Raw genomic sequence first — 22,156 nt, forward strand, 5'->3', positions numbered from 1 at the left:
GAGGGGAGAGGCACAGGGATCCATGTCTTTCATAAGGACCTGCCATTATCGCTGACCCTATTCTTGAGGAAGCCCAAGGATTGTCCTAGCCCTATGCCCCAAGTGATGCAATCCATCCATAAGGGGATGAGAAAGGCCACAACTGCACTGGCAAACAGCAGCTGCAGAGTGTGCTGCACCATCTGAAAGGATGCAGCAGCAGAGACACTGGGAAAGAAATTCTGCCTCCTAGTCAGAACTCCCCCAGGAGCACCGTGGCATCACATGGCACTTTTCTCAGGCCTGTGAGCAATTTGCACAAATAAAATTAAATACAAGTAATTAAAAGAAGTAAGCATTTCACCCAGTAATAAATGTTCACAGGATCCATGCCATGAATGAGATATTTAATAAACAAAAATAAGCATGATTATAAGCAGAGCATTTTAAGTCTGAACATTTTCACCCTTTTCCATACATTTCTTTTATCAGATAATATCACTGACCGAATTGCTTTAGGAGAGAGAGAGAGAATTGAGATGAATCATGCGCATTTATTTAGCTCTTCGCAAAGAAGGACCTCAATTCCGCATTTCTGAGCACTCAGAAATCCATTTGTAGTCAGTGGGAGTGTTGGATGTGTAAGGAATGCAAGAGCAGGCACATCAAAATGAATTCTCAGGTAGCACTGAGAATTCTCTGTCAGATGCTGCTTGGTCTTGCTCACGTGTCCAAGGTCTAACTGATTGCCATATGCAGGGTCAGGAAGGAATTTCCCCCCAGGTGAGATTGGCAGAGACCTTGGTTTTTTGTTTTTAATTTTTTCCTGCAGCAGGGACTGCAGGACACTCGCTAGGATCATCTGGATCTCTCTCACTTAATCAACTCCCTGCCATTGCAGGGCCATGGGCATCGGTGTACTGCCCATTCTCTGTCTGTGGCACACAATAGTTTCCTAAAATTTGGTCTAATTCTGGCGGTTGGGATTTGTGTGGAATGACACTTAGTGGCCTGTGATATACAAGAGATCAGACTAAATGATCTGGTGGTCCCTTGTTCCCTTAAAATCTAGGACTGTAATCAATCATGACAATCCTGTGAGGGAGGTAAGTGTTGTTGTCCCCATTTTACAGATAGGAAATCTGTTATTAAAAGGTTATTTGTACTGGAGTTACAACCATCTGTATTTAGGAAGTGATCAACATTATTAGTACATATAACTTTAAAGATGATTCATTTTTTGCTGGCCTTAAAGGAAAAATGCCGAAATAGAATCCATACATGCAACTGACATGGACAACAAAAGTTGTTGCTTGGGCAGGCTGAGGGCAGTCTATAGCCATAACGATTTAGGTGGAAGGCAGATGGAAGAGAAAAACCATGATGCAGGATAGTAGAATCTGGAACTCTTGCGCTGAAACTGTTTAATAATTGAAGTCGAATAAGAATTTGTATCATCACCAGCTGAAATACTGTATGTTTGTAAATTACTTTAAACTTTATTTTGTTTAGTAGGCTAAATCTTCTCTTTATTGTACCAATTGCTAATATTAGCATATATCTCCTTTACTCCAAAGCTGTTAAATGTATTGTAAATCCATATTGTAGCCAAAGGAGACTAATCAAAGGCTTTCCCCAATGACAGGCATAAATATGGAACAACTGGAAAAAAATTAATAAGAAAATTATGTGAAAACTGAGCCGCCTGTACTACATGTGGTCTTAAATTACATAGCCATCAACGGCTGCTGCTGCTCAGCAGAAGAAGGCTACATATACAAAACAGCAGCTTTGAGTGAACAAAACAAATAGAAATAAGCACGCTGGAAACATTTAAAGCAACTGAAAAATAAGCTGTTAGAAATTGTGAAAACCTTTCATTTAGCAAAGCATTATAACCTCAAAATAAGAGATGCTCTTTTATTCATGATACTTTGCACTTCACTTAGCTTTAACTCTATATTCATGAAGTTCAGTTACATTTAAAGCAATCCCATGCTTTACAAGAGCACAGATATCAAAACTGTTATAAGCTTCAGGACTTACATGGGACCAATGAGTAACAGGAGTTGAATCATATTTAATCATATTGCATGTTCTAATTCAGCTCCTCCTAGCCTGGACAGACGTTTACCACACATGGGACCAATGAGTAACAGGCGTTGAATCATATTTAATCATATTGCATGTTCTAATTCAGGTCCTCCTAGCTTTTGTGCTGTCTGAAAAGTACATTTTGTTTTTAAAACAAGCAGAGCTTATTTCTCTTGTGTTTATAGTCCCACTCGCGTGTGAGGAAACAAAGCAGGTTAATTAAATTCACAGACAACAGGATATAAAGAGGCTTCCTGAATCATCTAACAAAGAGATGCTCTTCCTTCTACAGCAGGAGAGTCATCTTGGGCCCTGTCCTACAGTTGGGTCTGAGAGGCCAGACTCTTGGGGACTGCAGGACAGGAGCTTAGTCATTAGAGTCAAAGACACACCCTTGCTACACTTAAAGTGCATGTAACAAGTTTATTAAAATTAACAGTTAATAATCCTGTTACAGCAAACTTATTTTAACTAAACCATAAAAGCAGTTGTCACTTACCTCAGTTGTCAATGAACACAGATTTACCCAACTGCACACATCTTTTTCTGTTGGGAGGATGTCCTCTTATACCTTGCTTAAATCTGAGAGGAGATTCAGATGGGTGCAGCAGGATAACTACAACCAAGTCAGGCCAAACTGCTGTACAAGCTCTGTACTTTCCAGATACTTATTCACTCTTGACTTGGACACCGCAAGTGAGATTTTCTGAAGAACTCAGGCCCAGATTCATAGAGGCATTTAGATTCCCAACTTCCAATGATATCAGTGTAAGTTGGTGCCTCAATACCTTTTCGGATCTACATCTCAGTATTTGTCAAACTCTATCACAATTGAAAACAATGGGATAAGGGGCTCACTGGTTCTGAAAACGCCTCCTCTTATTACTAAGACTACTTACTACTTCCTAAATCCCATTTGCTTTACAATGCAAAAAATAAGTTAATGTCTGAGGTTACTTTCAGAATTGCCTGTGCTGGTAAGATTTATTATTGGACAAATACATGATTGGTAAAGAACAGAGATAAAATCCATTGACTTCACTGGGGCCAAATTTCACCCCAGCTGTATGAAACAGGAAATTGTTTCCTGCAGATATTTATAGGCTATAATGACACCAAGGAACATATTGGCATACCTGTTGCTAAGGAAGATAAATTATATCCCTTCCTGAGAAAGCATTTTAAGGTTTATAGAACAGATTAATAGATATAAAGCTAATAGTACATCCAGCACTTACAGTTGACTTAACTGTAATTAAACAAAAAAGAAAAGGCAAGAAAGCAAACAACATTTAGTAGCAAGAAATAAATCAATGCCTGACCTGCAGCTCTGCTACCTAGAGCTATGATCCTCTCAACTAAGACGGATCTGGGTTGCTCCTCAGTATATGGTTGGGAGACATCTGAATTCAGCGCTCAGATATGGGCACAGTATAAGAACCTAGATAGATATATAGGTCTCAGATGTTGTAGGAAGTATTGTAATATCCGTTAGGTAATATTCTACCCTTTGAGTCAGCATCCTCACCTGCTGCTAGGGAGTAGTGTATTGTTAGAATTACTTTTCTGTAACAGGTTTACAATACTTTTGGAGACAGATATACCATTCCACAGACATTAAGTCACTGCTCACTCAGAGGACAGAGAATCACATCCAGAAATAAAGACTTTTTGCAGCACTTGCCACATTGAAGAGTCCTCTCCTGGGAACAGTTAAGCAGAGACCCAGACTAGCTTGAGAGATCTAATAGGGATAAAAAGACAAGGTGATACAGATACAGGTTTTCAGGTGAAAGAAAAAAAACCCTAATAGTGTTATATTTACAGTGTGTTTATAAACATCTGGCTGAAATAACAGCAGTACTGTAAGGCTATACTCCCCCCAACAAAACTAATAGCAAACAAAAACTAGAACACAACTTCTGTAGTACAGCACTCCCTACAGAATAAAACCTAACACTACTCTCCAACTTCCCTACCTTTCTAAACCAGGATACGCACCTTCTATAGTTCACCTTAAAAGGCTTGTTTGAGGAAACAAGGTCACCTGACCATACTATTTGAGTTAGTAATGAGGCATTCTTGCCTTCACGTAGCCCTAGACGAACTGGAGAGAGTAGAACTCAAACCCAGCTAATCTTCAAGAGTTCCACTACCAGAGACCCAGGAGACTCCAGTAGAATCAAAGAGATTTAGGCACCTAGAAAAGCACAGGGATCTAAAAAGCCTTATTTAGGCGCCAAGACTTCTATACAATGAACAGAGGGGGAGACATAGATGCTGAGAATGGGATCCACAAAAGCCAGCATGCTATGCAGGGAGCTCCCTAAACTAGCCAATGGGAGAGGCTGATGAAAAAAATGTGTCCTAAGCTCTTCTCCCCCCCCCCCCCTCCAGAGTTCAGTGCCAAATCTGGGCTGGAGGAAGGTACCTATCTGTGCTTGTTATCCAAAACTAGGAACCTCTCTTCTGGAGGCGGTTTAGGCTCCTGTTAGGCTAGGCTTAGGTAGAGCTGTTTATTGTGAGAATGGCTTAGGGACTTGCCACAAACTGGCTAGGGGAGAAGGCATGGGTGCAGGTACTGACCTAGAATGTAAAAGACCTTGGTTCAATTCCCCCCTCTGCCTGATGAGGAAAAGGGATCTGAACAGGGGTTTCTCACCTCTTAGGTGAGTGAATGCCCTAACTACTGGCCTCCAGACTCGCTCTCTGGCCCACTTAAATTTCACTAACATGGAATGACTCAACAAGAGAAATGGAGAAAGGCCCACATCACAATATCCTATAGTCCACTTGCCTGAGATGGAGGGAACCCTCAGGCAGAGAAATGTCTATATTCCTTGGGTACACGTGACCAGAGACAGAAACTTAGGCAGCTAGGTAACTTTTACAGTAGGCACTGAGGGTACATCTACACTACCCGCCGGATCAGCAGGTAGCAATTGATCTATCGGAGATCCATTTATCGCGTGTAGTGTAGACACAATAAATCAATCTCCGATCGCTATCCTGTCAACTGCTGAACTCCAGCTCGGCAAGAGGCGGAAGCAAAGTCAACGGGGGAGTGACGGATGTCGATCCTGCGCCATGAGGACGTGAAGTAAGTGATTCTAAGTTGATCTAAGATATGGCAACTTCAGCTACGCTATTCTTGTAGCTGAAGTAGCGTATCTTAGATCGACCCCCCCCTCCCCACAGTGTAGACCAGGCCTGAGTGAGTTTAGGTGCCTACAGAGTTAGGCTGCAGCCCAGCAGAGGTTTTGTGGATTGCAGAAAAGTGAGACTTAGGTGCTTAAATCTGAGCTTTAAGCACCTAAGTCCTTTTTTGGATCTGGCCCAAGGGGCCTAATTCTCCATTGCCTTGCACCTTGCATAGTCATTTACACCAGTATAAAGTGAGATCAAAGTGGGAGTGAAATACCACCACTCTGATCTGGTAGCATTTTACACCCATTTTGCTCTCACTTTGCATTGTTGAACATGACTATACAAATTGCAGGACAATAGAGAATCAGGCCATATGTGTCTTTGAATTTTCTGTGAACAGTAACTGGCTTCACAGGCCACCTCCAACAGCCTTTATGTGGCCACTCATCTTTCACCAAGATATTGGGTGTTTGCTTTGCCACTGGTGAAACGATTCTGAGTTTGTTTAATGTATTGGTATATTCCCTTCTAATGCTACTGCCTACTTTTAAGCAGATGTATTTGATTTAAATTCAGAGGGCTAGAATTGCAAAAAAAAGGCAAGAAAGAACATTCACACTTCCCCATCCCCTTTATATGATCATTGAATGCCAAAAGTGTTTTAAAGTAATAGCTAACACTGTGAAACAGAATAGTACATAAAAGAAAATATTAATGCCTCAGAGGTGCTCCTTCCCTTTCTAACTTTCCAGAATGGTGCATGAGCCTCCTGTATTCTTTGGCACACAAAACTTTATCAAATATTTTCTTTGCATAGCCCAGGAATTTAAATGTGCATTTTAACTTAGACCTGCAGGAATGCTTGCACTGTAAAATTGGAGCAAGGAAATAGAACAGAAAAATACAATTAAATGGTCAATTTTAGTTCACAGAAAGCAATTACTTTGGGGTTAAGAAGAGTAAAATTTATTACTGCAAAAAGTCTCAGTCAAATATAGTCTTGGAAAATGCAACATAATTTTCATATAATTTATCTCACACCTTTTATTATTTATTGAGTGCTGTCACTTTGCATGGCCCTGTACAATCCATAGAGGAAGACATAGGCCCAGCTCCTCAGGATCTGGACCAGAGTCCCTCTTCTGTTTACAATCTAAAACCCAAATCCTGTAACTGGATCTGCCTGGACAGACCCCTGCCCTAGTCAATGTATGAGGATCCCATTGTAGCGCCTAAAATATACAGACAAAACAGTTTAGATACAAACCAATCTCCAGAGCTGTTAGCAATACGGCTCTTCCTTGCATATTGTCGTGTCTGCATGCTATATTCATCCATGATGTCAGAACAGCTCTGAGGAGGTGTGTTTGACTCCTCTGGGTGAATGGGCTGGCTCTGCTGAAGCAGACAAAAGACACTGAGACTTTATACATCTATGACATACTAATGAAATCACTGGACTTGCATGGGTGTGATGAGATAATATGTAAGCATTACCTAAAAAGTGACTTTTGGGGTTGGTTATTTATTTAAGAAACAGAATGAGGGCTTTCCCTCATATAACTCCATTGAAATCATTGGCCCACTGAATAATGATTCCACTGAATGTGGCACTTAGAATCCAGAAGCTCTTCCCTACCAGATTATAATAATTGTTTGACAGTTCAAATTTTAGGCCAAAAATTATAACCCCAAATGCAGTGTTATTGTTTGGTTATGTTGTTTCTTTTCTTTTTATCGTCATTATTATTATTTCTACATGTTTGATGCAAACAACACACAATGTATCAAGACATTTTGCAAGGTGTTATGGTAGGAAATAGTTTGTTGCTCTGAAGGGGGAATTTTTCCGTTGTATGCTTCAGGTCATAAAATTACTACACAAGCAACTGTTGCTTTGAGGCAAAGAGATAATTTTCATAGCTGTTGTTCTTAAAGTATAATTATAAAGCTATTTATAGCTCATTGATTTATTCTCTCACTGCTCCTACCATCAAAAACTTCATTTGAGTTTTGTAAATCATAAAGCATTTTGTCTCTGGGCTGTTTGAAGCTTGTAAATGTAAGGCTTCTGTGAGTAAGTAAATCAGTCAAATTAGATTGGCTTTGATTGAAGAAGATGTTAAAGATTGTCTTGATGTGGTGTGAAATGGCTCTGTGACTCTTCACTGGTTTTGAGATGAAAAAAAGACACAGTATATCTTCTCTATTACACATTCCTGCCCTACATATTTCTGAATGAGAGTCTGTCACCCACATTCACTAAAATATGCTGTTTTCCCATAGCCTGGCTCTTTCCCCACCAGCAGATTCCAGCATGTGATATTGGTTTCGCTCCCAAAGCATGATTTTCCTTGCACTTTCTTGTTTCCAGGTTCAGAGTCTTGTTTTTTTATCCTGTCTTGAACCATATGATTTAAAAGATGTAGATTTAAAAAAAAAAAAGCTCCTCCCATGACAGAGCCTCATCTGTGATACTTTTGAGGTGCTTCATATTCAGGTTTTGTTATAAAAATTGGGATACTGGATATTTCAGGGAATTAAATCCCGTCCATGACAGTAGCGTAAAAGGTACTGCCATCTAACAACTATTTTGTGGACTGTGTGAAATGAGTTAATAAGCTCATTTTTAGCTCTCAGTGGAGAGACATCAGCAAAAAAAACCCAAAGAGTGGACAGATACGTAGTCTGAACTGTGGTTCAGAAGTGATCAGTTCAGATCAAGGTTGAGGTATACCGATGACAAGAAAGTTTGTTCTGCTGCCCGTTACGGTCCATCTGAGGGCATTGCTTTCCAGCACTGCCAAAATGGACCTTTCTGTCAGCACTTACTTCACATTAAAATGCTCTTCACTCTGTTTCCACCTCCAGTTTATGGACATATTTTCATACAAAGATCCATACTCTTCTTCTAATCCATCCTCGAAAGTGAGACCGACCTGCCTTCTTGCCTACTTTACCTGACTGCATTACAGGCTGCCCATACTAGAGTGATTATTAACAATGTAAGTATTCTCTCTGCTGTAGAAAAAATAAATAGAGCTGGTCAAAAAAAACCCGAAAAATCCCACAAATTTCTTCCAACAAAAAGGGACAATTTTTGGTGAACATTTTCATGAAAAAAATCACTCTTGAAATGTTTCAGTAAAAAAAGAGGGACACATTTTTGTGTTTGAAAATTTCCACTTTCTGACCAGCTAAGGAAATGCTTGGAGCATGGAAGAGTAAGGTGCATTGGCTGCAAGTCCAAATAGAGAAAGAAGGCTCAAGTGTACCTATATGACCCAAAATGGTCATGAAAATGCCTTTTCAAATATACATTGTAATATGTCAGTGCACTCATATGTAATATAGGACCAGAAAATAACACAATGAGCACTTGGGACATCTTTTTCTGATGCCCTGAATCTTATTGTAGTATTCCCACCAATGCTGTAGCTAACCTTCTCTTAAACATCTAGAGTGACACTGTGTTATCTACCTCTCTTAGGGGTGCTTTTCACTACCCATTTGTTCTTACTACTGTTAAGCAATTTTCCTAATATCAAGCCTAAAGATTTGAGTCTAAACAAATGAAATCTTAAAACCAATGGAATTAAAAAAGATTGGAAACAAGTTAAACCTAGGAGTTAAATATGTGCAATAGAAAGTTTTACATAATTCTCCTGTTAGCAACCATGGCTCACCATGGTATGAACTGAAGAATATTTTCATTTAAATGTAATACTTTAGCAACAGCGATTGAATCAATGGAAAAAAATCCTCTGAGTTTCTTACTTCTGTGGTTTATAACAGAAGGTGTATCTGTCCAAAAGACAAAAGCTTTCAATTATAATCTGTCAAAAATATTTTTAAAATACATATGTAAACCATTTTCATATCATTAGGTCCTCCAGCATGTTATATCTTTGAACTATACTGTCTGTTAAGTTTAGATTGTGAGACAATGTATAGTGCCAAGCATACTATCAGCACTCAAAAAAAAAATCCACAACAAAATGGAATCTATTTTCAATCACAAAGTATATTTTAAAGACTTTCTATGCTGTCCTGTACTTCTAACACTTATATCAGGGCAATCTCAATGTTGCAACAGCAGCCCTTTTTTCAATGTCCTATATTCAATTACAAATGCTAACAAACTTCCTCAATAGCGTTAGTAATTCTAGAGCTCTTCAGACATCCTTTTCTAAACACATTAAAAACTCAACTACACACAAGCCCTAACTGAACATAAGAATGGCCATACTGGGTCAGACCAAAGGTCTATCCAGTCCAGTATCCTGTCTACTGACAGTGGCCAATGCTAGGTGCCCCTGAGGATGTGAACCTAAAAGGTAATTATCGAGTGATCTCTCTCTTGCCATCCTTCTCCACCCTCTGACAAACAGAGGCTAGGGACACCATTTCTCAGCCATCCTCGCTAATAGCTATTAATGTACTTAACCTCTATGAATTTATCTAGTTCTCTTTTAAACCCTGTTATAGTCCTAGTTTTCACAACCTCCTCAGGCAAGGAGTTCCACAGGTTGACTGTGCGCTGTGTGAAGAATTTCCTTTTATTTAGTATCAGAGGGGTAGCCGTGTTACTCTTGATCTGTAAAAGCAGCAAAGAGTCCTGTGGTACCTTATAGACTAACAGAACTATTGGAGCATGAGCTTTCGTGGGTGAATACCCACTTCGTTGGATACAATGTTTTAAACCTGCTGCCCATTAATTTCATTTGGTGGCCCCTAGTTCTTATATTATCGGAACAAGTAAATAACTTTTCCTTATTCACTTTCTCCACATCACTCATGATTTTATATACCTCTATCATATCCCCTGTAGTGAGGCATTACGATTTCCCACCACCCGAGAGACAGATAAGTCCCTCCAGACAAGTGGGCAGAGCCAGGGAGCTCTGAGCCCACCCCCCACAGGGTCAGGCATTGCCCTGGAAGTATAAAGGTCCGACCTCAGGGCTCACTGAGAGAGCAGCTGCCAGGGAGGCCAGATGCCTCTGGCATAGCTCACAGTTGGGAAACCCCAGCAGCCTGCAGTAAACCTGAGGACTGTCCCAACCTGCCTGATGCCAGCTACCTGGAGGAGTGGTCGAGCCTGCCCCTTACCAGCTACCCGGAGGAGTTGCCAAGTCTACCCCTCGCCAGCTACCAGAAGGAGTTGCCAAGTCTACTCCTTGCCAGCTATCCTGAGGAACCCATGGTGCTGGACCCCCGCCCTGAGGGCACCACCCTGACCCAGGTACCGCAAGAGGGGGAATCTGGAAGTGGCCTGGGGGCAGCCAATCCTAGTCTAGCTGCATTACTGCCATAGCCCACGTCAGTGTGTTGTGGCCAGGATCCCCACTGACACAGTAGCGTGTCTTCTGCCACTGCTAGGGTCCCGGGCTGGGATGCAGTGGAGTGGGAGGGCCTGCATCCCCCCTGCCACCCAATTCGCGGGTGGCAGTCTCCCCCTCTCCCAGGCCCTTCGGAGCCAAGGGCCTGGACCTACAGCTATTAAATACTGTTATTGCTCAGCCCCTACCTGAGGGCCTGAGCACCTGACTCACCATTGCCCTGCCCTTACCTAAGGCCTGGGCTTACTTTGTTGTTTCTACCTTCACAAAGGCCTCGGAGGATGACTCCTGCGGCCGGATTAATTCCCCGCAACATCTGTTCCCCAATTTAGTGAGGCGGTGTGGGGCCCCACCACCCTAGAGGGAGAGACGAACCCTGGTTAACCTCTCTACTCCCTCCCCTTAGTCTCCTCTTTTCCAAGTTGAAAAGTCGAGCCGCTTTAATCTCTCCTCATATGGGATCCATTCCTACCGCCTAGGCATTTCAGTTGTCCTTCTCTGAACCTTTTCTAATGCTAGTATATCTTTTTTGAGATGAGGATACCATATCTCTATGCAGTATTCAAAATGTGGGCATACAATGGATTTACATAAGGGCAATAAGATATTCTCCATCTTATTCTCTAGCCTTTTTTTAGTGTTTCCTAACATCTTATTTGCTTTTTGACTGCCGCTGCACACTGCGTGGATGTCTTTAAAGAACTATGCACGATGACTCCAAGATCTCTTTCCTGATTAGCTGTAGCTAAATTAGCCCCCATCCTACTGTATTATATGTATAGTTGGGGTTATTTTTTCCAATGTGCATTACTTTTCATTTATCCACATTAAATTTCATTTGCCATTTTGTTGCCCAATCACTTTGTTTTGTGAGATCTTTTTGAAGTTCTTCACAGTCTGCTTTGGTCTTAACTATTTTGAGCAGTTTAGTATCGTCTGCAAACTTTGACACCTCACTGTTTACCCCTTTCTCCAGATCATTTACGAATATGTTGAATAGGATTGATCCTAGGACTGACCCTTGGGGAACACCACTAGTTACCCCTCTCCATTCTGAAAATGTATCATTTATTCCTACCCTTTATTCCCTTTCTTTTAACCAGGTTTTAATCCATGAAAGGATCTTTCCTCTTATCCTTATGACAACTTAATTTACGTAAGAGCCTTTGGTGAGGGACCTTGTCACAGGCTTTCTGGAAATCAAAGTACACTATGTCCACTGGATCCTCCTTGTCTACATGTTTGTTGACCCCTTCAAAGAACTCTAATAGATTAGTAAGACATGATTTCCCTTTACAGAAACCATGTTGACTTTTGCCCAACAATTTATGTTCTCCTATGTGTCTGGCAATTTTATTCTTTACTATTATTTCAACTAATTTGCCCGGTACTGACATTAGACTTACCAGTCTGTAATTGCTGGGATGACCTCTAGAGCCCTTTTTAAATATTGGCATTACATTAGCTATCTTCCAGTCATTGGGTTCAGAAGCTGATTTAAAGGACAGGTTACAAACCATAGTTAATAGTTCTGCAATTTCACATTTGAGTTCATTCAGAACTCTTGGGTGAATGCCATCTGGTCCTGGTGACTTGTTACTGTTAAGTTTAACAATTAATTCCAAAACCTTCTCTAATGACACTTCAATCTGTGACAATTCCTCACATTTGTCACCTACAAAGGATAGTTCAGGTTTGGGAATCTCTCTAACATCCTCAGCCATGAAGACTGAAGCAAAGAATATAGTGCCACTTCCCCCCGCCCGCATGACCTGTTCTGTCCTTCCAATATATTTTGTACCCCATTGATTGTCCTCCCTCCACCAGGTTTCTGTGATGCCTATTATATCACTAGCCTCCTTTAACACGAGGCACTCTAGTTCACCCATCTTATTATTTAGACTCCAGCATTTGTGTACAAGCACTTTAAAAATTTGTCACTGTTTATTTGTTTGCCCTTTTCTGATGTATCAGATTTTTTTTACGTGAATGTTTGTCTGATCTGGCCCCTACTTTAGCCTCTTCCATCCTCTCCTTCTGACTAAAACCTCGAGACTCTCTATCAATAGACTCTCCTCTGCAGCAATCGGCTTTACCCCGTCTCTTAGTTCATGGTCACACTTTTATGTATCAGGTGCCTAGGTTCCTCTTGAGAATACCGAGAGAAGAGAAATAATATATAATCTAATATTTTTAATTTTATGTACAGGAATATAATGTATGACAACTTTGTACACGAAATACATACAGTATTTAAACGTTAAAATCAACCAGATAAGAATTTACATTAGCAATGAAACAGACTCATGTGCAGCCCAGTTAATACTTAGTTTAAATCTGTATTTTGATGGGCATGATTTTAATTAGTTTACAATCATATAAACATTTAAAATGAAACTTTATAAAATAATTTACAGAAATCCTACCATCTATGTAAAGCAGAAGTGTTTATGTGTGTGTGAATAACAAGGCAGTTGAATGACTTGTCTCAGCCTTTTAAGTAATAAAATAATTTAGAAGCAGTTCATGCAATATGGAAGCAAAAGAATGGAAGTTCCTTCAAGGTTTCTTGCTACCTCGAACATCTACTGAGCATCAAACGTGGACCAGCGAACACATAATACAACTGCCAGATGCCGTCAGAAAGCACCAGGCTTAGTCTCTCCGGACAATTACTTATGTAAAGATAAATATACAAGTTGATATTTTTCTACACAGTACAAATACAGGTCACAACTTCTCAGTTGTGAAAGTAGTCAATCTCTTTATTGAAAGTAGGATAATGTTCAGACTGGAGTTCCATATATTCTATACACAAGGTCACTAACAGAACTTCCTTGTTTTCACCAGTTTGCTCTGATATTTGGCTGAGTGTCCTCCATGCCCTATAACATAAACATCCAGCAGGTAGGACTTGCCAGGCTGCAGGCCTTTAATTGTCTCTGTGGTAACTGCTTTCTGTAGATTCTGGCTATGAAAATATTTACAGAGGACTTTTTCTGATTTCTTCCTTGTATCTGGACCCAAGCACTGGTTCTGTTCTCTTTTCTTTTGCTCGTCACTATAATTGTCACCCACTTCCTTTTTGTAGATGCAAAATTTGTTTCTTTCTTGTGTGCCTAGCCAGGCCACTGTGGCTGAAGAACATGTGCGAAGTTTATCGAAGGCTTTGATTCTTGTGTCGTCAGGAAGAGAAGGAAATGATTGCTTATTAGGTCTTGTAGTAGCTAAGATCTTCAACATGGAAGCACCTTTCTTACTTCCTTTCAGCCTAATTAGATATTTAGCTTTTGGTTTTCCTCTAAGTTGGAACTGACGGACCTCCTCAACATTTTGAGACAAGAGTAGTTTTCCATCTCTTCTAATTTGGATCTGAACAGCATCCAGGCATGAATGAACAAAGAAGGTGACTTTTTGGTGTGACGAAACAGGAGCAAACCGTAGAAATTTGGCTCCCTTTCTCTTGATAAACACATTTGTAACTTTCCCATCTTTCAGTTCAACTGTCTTCTGTTTGGCTTCCTCTTTAGTTCTGGCAAAGGTGCCAACATAGGCAGTGCTCATATTTGTGTTAACATTTACTGCAAACATGTCAAAGTAGTACTGTGTATCAGGTTTCAGATCAGATAGTGTGAAAATGTTCTTGTTCCCAATGCAAATCTTCTGCAGGTCAACTCTTGGCTTCGAAGACATTTGGCGACTAAGCTTTGATGATGATTTTAAGAAGCTACGTTCTTTGCCAGAATTGTTGTCTGAAGGGAAGCCAAAATGAGCAAAATCAAAGAGGCTGAAATCCAGGCCTGGTTTTGGCGCCATCATGAAGGCATCATCAGAACTGAGTTTGGCTTCAACAGCACAGAGACTTTTGAAATTGTGTTCTTTACTGATGACGATGCAATACTGAATTGGCTGTTTCAGTAAAGATGCTGTAGGGCTTGGTTTCCAGGCCAATGTGACTGTTGTGCGTCCAAGAGAGGTGACATCAACTCTTGGATCATAAGGTAATTCGGGATAAGGCTGGTCTGATTCTGGAGTTGTCGTGGCATATACTTTAAAATGTGTATCTTTCTCAGTTGACAGCAGTTCTAATTGGTACAAACCAGATGGGGAACTAGGAGAAACAAAGTATTCAACATCATTGCCTTTGTAAGAGAACAGCTCTGTGCCTTCTTCATTAATAATCTGTTGTTTCTGCTGCTCAAGTGGTTCTGGTTCACCTAGAATATGAACATAGAAAAATGTTAAAAAATGTGTCAACATATGATGATATAGGAAAATGAAACTCTAATAGCTACTTGTAAGTAAAACGTCAGAGCCAGATGAAACAGTTTCTGGAGAATAGGATACTCCAATCATAAATAATGATCAGGCATTAGTGAAATCAATCCACTTTTGAGCAAGTAGTACTTGAGTCTTAATACACAGTGAAACTGATTTAGAGATCCTATTATTTACAAGTACAACAGAAATTGTACGGTATATGATATTTTTTTTGAAGACTGATTCACTTTGTATTTAAAGGCAGGTATTTGGTTTTTAATGCTTCTACAAAAGGTTCTGGAAACCAAATATCACATTCTTTCTCTATAGAACAGCTACTGCCTGGAGAGAAGCCCCAGTTGCAGGCTTCCCCATATCAATAGCCCACAATAGGTATGTTCTCAAAGAAACACACTAGGGGTGAGAGGGAAGTGAGAGAACTCAAATCCATTTGGCACTGGTGAAACAGCTGATGGAATACTGTGTCCAGTTCTGGTGCCCACAATTCAAGAAGGATGTTGATTAACTGGAGAGAGTTCAGAGAAGAGCCACAAGTATTATAAAATGTGGCTTCTAGTAATAGACAGAGTCCTGTGGCACCTTAAAGATAGATCTGTTAGTCTTTAAGGTGCCACAGGACTCTTTGTTGCTTTTTACAGATCCAGACTAACATGGCTACTCCTCTGATACTCTAGTAACAGACTTAGGGAACTCAATCTATTTAGCTTAACAAAGAGACAGTTAAGGGGTGACTTGATGACAGTCTATAAATACCTGTATGGGGGACAAATGTTTGATAATGGGCTCTTCAGTCTAAAAACAATCCAATGGCTGGAAGTTGAAGCTAGGCAATTTCAGACTGGAAATAAATCATCTTTAACAATGAGAATAAGTAATCATTGGAACAATTTACCAAGGATTTGAGTAGAATCTCCATCACTAACAATTGTTAAATGAAGATTGGATGTTTTTCCAGAAGGAATGCTCTAGGAATAATTTTGGGGAACTTTTATGGCCAATGTTACACAGGAGATCAGGCTGAGTGTTCAGAATGATGTGGTTTGTTAACAAATGAAATCCACATGATATCAATAAGCAAAGTTTTACTTTATCATATTTCCATATAAAATGAAATGTTTTATTTTCAAATATGCATACTCCCTCCCTCTGCTCTCCATTACATTCCCTGATCATTGCTCTGCTTAGATTTATAACATACTTTCTGATCTGTTTACTCCTAGTTCTTCCTCTTGAAGCTCCCTTTAGATGAGATTAGTGCATCCCAATGTGTCAGACTCACCTGGAGACTGACAGAGTCACCTTTTTCTTTATTTAACCCAAGGGGAGTGTATTCCTCTCTTTCACTCTCCATGTCACTGGCTGTTGCCTGCCTTCTAAACTAATGCAAGGTTGGGATTCATATTCAAACAGTAAGGACTCAGACATCCTCTTAAATGTTACACACAATTTTGTGGTGTGTGTATCACATCACTACTGATTTGGGCAGACTTGAATCAAGTAGAGATTAAAGTCTCCCATTATCAATTCTCTGACCCATAAAGTCCCAGAATTAGTTTTCACAGGGTTTTTTTTTTACCTGAACCTTCTGCACTGGCCTCTTCTGGAAGTTCCTGCAAGCTCAGCTTCCATTCCAAAGGAGCATCACATGGTGTTACAGTAACTGCTAAGGCAGTGTTATCTTCTTCAACCACAAAGAAATACCTATGACAGATTAACAAAAGTATAACATTAATAAACTATAATGACAAGAAACAGCAGTTGACATGAAATTTTCTGGACTGGTGCTCAAGGGTAACTGAGACAAAGCAAGAAAGGTGTAAATGAGGACAAACATGATGTTACCTACCACTTAAGATGAAAGCTCTTTGAGGCAGGGACCATCTCTTCATCATGTGCTTGTACAGTGTCTAGCACAATGGGACTTTAAGCATATAAAATATCACACACACACAACTGCCTCTCTCTTTCTGGCATATTAAAATGCTTTTATTAACTGTTTGATGTGTACCAAGTACCATGAAGTCCATGTAAACAGTTCTTGCTTTACCCCCAAAGTGAGTGAAAATATTTTGTGCTTTCAAATGAACAATCATATTTTGCTTTTATTTTATATTCCTTTCTGTAGATATTTTTACATAGGGGGGAAAAAAGGGAAAACTGGAGAACACAAATCCTTGAAAAGCAATGTTTTCTGTTTTGTATATCATCCGCTCTAAACTACAACAATTTTTACTTGGAGGTGACATCCAGCCCTCATTCAAGTCACTGGCAAAACTCCCATAGATTTGATTTCACACTTGATGTAGTCCTTCAATGTCCTTTCAGACCAACTGAAAATTTATTTTCTCCATAGTTAGTTCAAAGTGGGGTGTCAAAATATCAAAAAGCAAAAAGTGTTCACTTAACCCTTTATTTGTGGTTGGTTAAATATTATGTATATTCCTGGACTTATTTGGTGTTTTTTGTTTGTTTCTTTGGTTGGTTTTTGTTTTGTTTTTCAGTAGGATATGACTAGTTCTCTTCAATTTATCACATCACTAAATGGATTAAACAGGCACTGTAAAGTGAAATTAATACTCTGGTTTCCACATACCAGAGAGAATTCTATTGAAGATTGTTGTTATTTTTTGTTTTATTTTTGGTGGGGTGATTGGGGTTTGTTTTGTGTGTATTTGGGTCTCAGTAAAAGTATATGAAAATAGGGTGGTTAGAGACCCCCTACAAAATTAGTTTCCTTTTCCTTCCCCCACCCACCCCCCGACTTGTTTTGTGGCCTCACTTCAGGAAAATTTTGTGGTTTGTGTGGCCTCTGGAATCACACAGAAAGTGAAAATAAATTGAATGGGGTTGGGGTTCAGCCTGGTCAGTGTGACCTAGTGGGACTGAAACACAGTTATTTTTTGATACAAGAAGATATTTGTATTTTTCATATTTGGATCTAAAACTTGATTCTAAAAAATTCAAAACAAATATAAATATTAAGTTCCACGTACAGCCCTAATAATTATACTAGTCAACGTACCTTTTAGGTGTATCTCTGAAGAGAAAGCTGCTAATTTCTGCTCCATCTGGGATTACTGATGAATCATGGAAAAATGCTTTGTCCTGGATCTGCATCTGAAAAAGTTCCTCATCTCTGGTAGGCAGCTTCTGTGTCCTGGAGTTGAGCGGGAGCAGCAGCAAGAACACAAACCAATGGAGCAAGAGCATCCTACAGCAACAAAAGGGATTCATGTCTGATGAATTCTAAATGAAAAGTTCACTAGTAACTGCTACTTTTTGATACACAGTGTTGTTTGATTTTAATTGTATGGCTTTATTATTATGCAAATATATCGACTCAGAAAAGATGAAATTTTGATAAAGCAATATTTTTCTCATGACTTTGGGTCAGATTCTTAGGTAGTGTAAGCTGATGTTGCACTTTACACCAATTCACCTCAGTTGAGGATCTGGCCCTTTATACCTACTGTGTTCTTAAACAAGTCATATTTAAAATAAATGGTACTCGAATATGTAGATGTTTTCCAAAGCTGTAAAAAAAAAATAATTTTTTTTAGCAAGGATCCAAACTGAAGAGTCTAATATATTCCTGATATGCACATACAGCACTAATGTTAGTAGTTACACATGCGCTTTATATTTCAAGGGAGCCTTCAGTTCATGTGGACAACTATACAAGCATTAGTAATATAGTATGGTAAGGAACAATCTTACCAGAGGGACTGACTAAAGTATCTAAATAGAATTTTTTTCCATCTCCAACTTCTATGAAGTTGAACTCACCCACCGATTTCAAAATGAGCCATTGTCTAGTATTTCTCTCTCTTTCTACTCAGTAACAGTGAGCAAAGCCTTCCACATATTTTTGTAGATCTATAATGTGACATTTTGCCACAATGAAATATAACTTGCTGGACCTGGGAGTGAGACTAACACATAGTAGATAGAGGTTATATCAACTTCACTTTCCATAGATTTTGGTTGGACTCCTAGCAATCCTTTCGACAAGTAAATATTTCCAGTCAAATTACCCTTTATATAAATAGTGAATTAGGAAAATATGAAATATTATCCCGTATACATTTAAAGCACATTGATATTAGCATGCAATTCAGCAGCGCTTAATCCTTAGGCCTGATGGGGATTCCAAAACACAAAGGCAAAGAATCCTTTACAAATTAGGCACAATAATTCATAAGACCAGACTTTCATTATTATGCCTATAACTAGGTCAGTAATGACTATCCCTAGATATACAGTGGGATGGAATTAAATTCTCCATTCAATACAGTACGTGATCTAATATGCAATGGATGTGGTACAGAAAAATAAAAAAAGAACACCCCAATTACAAGAATAGTAAAGGGCATTTAAATTATATTTTGATAGAAGTTACAAAATTAGTTGAGAGATTTCTAGTCCGCTTCCTAAGCCATGTGTATTTCAGTGAGTTTGGGGAACTAATTTGTAGTGTCATTTTTATTTTACTTTCCTTGCTATTACTAGGGCTATGCATATGGGTTTACAATATTTTTCTATTCTACAGGGTAGGTTGATTATATCTCTATACCACACACTTTCTTCTTTAGATCAAATCTTACAAAGTATTTTTTACCCCTTCTTGACCATTCTCTGACAGTTTATGTGAAATATCAAACCCATGGCTCCTTGAGAAGCAGAGTATGTAATTTCAATCATAATAAACCTACTCTTTCCCTTCAACTTCTTTATGAAAATATAAACACTCAGCCCCAATGGGAGCACCAGAGGCCTCCTCCTTCCCATTCCAGAGGATGGCCTACTACAAGCTCCCAAAGAACAGCAGCAGCCAGAAGGAGTTGAATGCAGGTCCCTGCCAGCCAGTGTACCCCCTTCTCTCTAATCCCAGCCCCTGTTCTCTTTCTTTGGACCCTCAGCAGAGATTACCAAAGACACAAGATCCCAAGGGTTCCCCCTTCACTCCCTTCCACATTATGGAACCCCAGCAGGGTCTCCCTTCTGGGGGCCAGTCTACCACAGGTTCCACTTCCCTCTGAAGAGTGGTAGCAGGCAATCAACAGGGGAGGTGACTGGCAGCCTCCCTCTCCTCCCTCCACACAGACTTTTGGTAGAACTTGCATAGGGACATTGGGCCCCAACAGCTCTCTCCTCTCTACTCCTGTCACATGGAGCACACGCAAGGCCTCTTCCTCTTTTCCATCTTCACCTTCACCAGTTCTGCTCTGAGAACAGCTTCAGAGATCGTCTCTCTGGGATATAGTCAGTTCCCCTTTCATACACAGCAAGAACTATAGATTGCTTCAACTCTCATGAAATCTGATACTATTCTTGTTCCCTTAAATTGCTACATCTGCCTATAATATCATTGCCATTTAATTGCTCCTTCCATCCACATGGTCCTTTTAAACCTTCTACCTTCATGTACCCTCCCGTTCTTTGCATGTGACTTTCCTCTGCATATATATCACTTGTAGTATTTTAAAATGCACATTTTATTCTTCTTCTTCACTGATTTTTCATTAATTATATTGTTATTATGCTGCAGTGTGCTAAGCACTTTGGTAGGAAAAAGGCATGGGTCCTTTATTTAAGAAAATGTCATTACTGTTTGCAGTTAAGGCTAAGATTTTTGTCACAGTTATTTTTAGGAAAAGTCAGGGACAGGTCATGGGCAATAACCAAAAATCCACAGAAGTCTGTGACCTGTCCCTGACTTTTATTAAAAATAACTATGAGGAAATAGGAAGGGAGGAGAGTCCAGCACCCACTGCTGCTGGGGCTCCAGGGTTCCCCACCCATGGTGGCTGAGAGCATGGGGTCCCCCCTGTCACCAGCAGCAGCTTTGAGCTGTGGGAGCTGCCCACGGTGGCTGGGAACTGCGGGGTCCTTCATCTGCCACCCATGCTGGCTGGGAGCTGCGGAATCCCCCTGCTGGCAGTGGCTTGGAGCTGCAGGAGTCTCTGCTGCACATGGGAGCTGGGAGCTGCAGCAGCTTGGGACTGCAGGCCCCACCACCGACCTCTCCACAGTAGCTGGGAGTTGCAAGGGATCCTTGCTGACAGCTCCAGCCCCGCTGCCCTGGGGCTGAAGAACAAATGTCATGGAGGTCTCTGGAAGTCACGAATTCCATGACTTCCATGACCTCTGTCGCAAAATCTTAGCCTCTTTTATAGTCAAATCATGATTCCATCTCTCCAAAATTTGTCACATTTCATCCTAACTAGTTCCTGTTTTCTTGAATTCAGATTGAAACATAGATACTTACCAGCAAAGCTAATGGTATTTGACATGTTTGAAAAAAAGATTGTAAATCAAAATAGTTGCTGACTCAAATCACCAAAGTCAGCAAAAAAACCCTCCTTCCTTATACTATGTTGAATGAGTTGTGGGTATAATGAAACACTTTGTTTATTGGTGTTTCCAGTATTATCCTCAACTAATGGGAGAAGAATTCTGAATTAACCAGAACAATTACAGCAGACGATGGTAAGGTAAGAAACGCTGACAGTTTCTGAAGACAGCATCCTCTAAATTAACCCCCCTGATATCCCAATACTGTATATTCTCAGTGTCAGCTCCAATGCAATTTAACCTTTATTAAAATAAACTACTTTTGATTATAAGATTAGCTAGACTTCTTAAATTATTTCACCAGATAATCCACTTTAAATACCCTTGTGGATGGGTTGTCAACTTTAACAACTGGAGAGGTAGAAAAGATTTAGTTTTACCTTCATTTTCTGTATCTAATTATCAAAGTATTCCTTGGATTAAAAACAACACTGGAGATATGTTGGGTTCAGTTCTGTAGTGCTTACTCAGGCATGACACCCAACGAAGTCAATGGGAATTTTACCTGAGTGAGGACGACAGCCCTAGCCCATTCTATATCTTTTAAAATTGTAAATGAAAAATGAATGGTTTATAATCCCTCGCCTTGATATTTAAAGGTGAATAGTGATTTTAGGTGCCTTCATTTTCAAATACCCAACCTGAGGTACTTTAAAGGGGATTAATTTGCTTGGACAACACTTTCTGAAATTGGACATGGGAAAACTGAGGCATTCAAAATCATTATTTGGTTTTGAAAATTTAAGGCACTAGTTTTGCACAATCCTTTCATACTAAACCTAATTAACAGAATTTTCTACAACAGAGCAGTTACGTTTTGGCATAGACTGAGTTACACCCTGTACAGATTGCTAACACAACATATGCATTGTGCCCGTAAATCCTTCTTGTTTTATTTCCTTGTAAATATATTTTTGGTCAGATTCACCACTGGCACTGGTGGGTGAAACTCCATTGAT

General features: G+C 39.8%; 1 protein-coding gene across 1 annotated transcript in view; it reads right to left on the reverse strand.

The window, feature by feature from the left end:
- Positions 1-13,012: 13,012 nt before the first annotated feature.
- Positions 13,013-22,156, reverse strand: part of NDNF (neuron derived neurotrophic factor) — a 28,136-nt gene continuing 18,992 nt past the window's right edge. The window contains exons 2-4 of the mRNA XM_032762533.1: positions 17,866-18,054; positions 16,420-16,544; positions 13,013-14,779 (exon numbers count right to left, since the gene is read on the reverse strand). Coding sequence (XP_032618424.1) covers positions 13,386-14,779; positions 16,420-16,544; positions 17,866-18,053 — 1,707 coding nt within the window. The 5' untranslated portion in view covers position 18,054 and the 3' untranslated portion in view covers positions 13,013-13,385. The remainder of the gene's footprint in view (positions 14,780-16,419; positions 16,545-17,865; positions 18,055-22,156) is intronic.

The sequence above is a fragment of the Chelonoidis abingdonii genome, chromosome 5, assembly GCF_003597395.2.
Source record: "Chelonoidis abingdonii isolate Lonesome George chromosome 5, CheloAbing_2.0, whole genome shotgun sequence".
NCBI lineage: Eukaryota > Metazoa > Chordata > Testudines > Testudinidae > Chelonoidis > Chelonoidis abingdonii.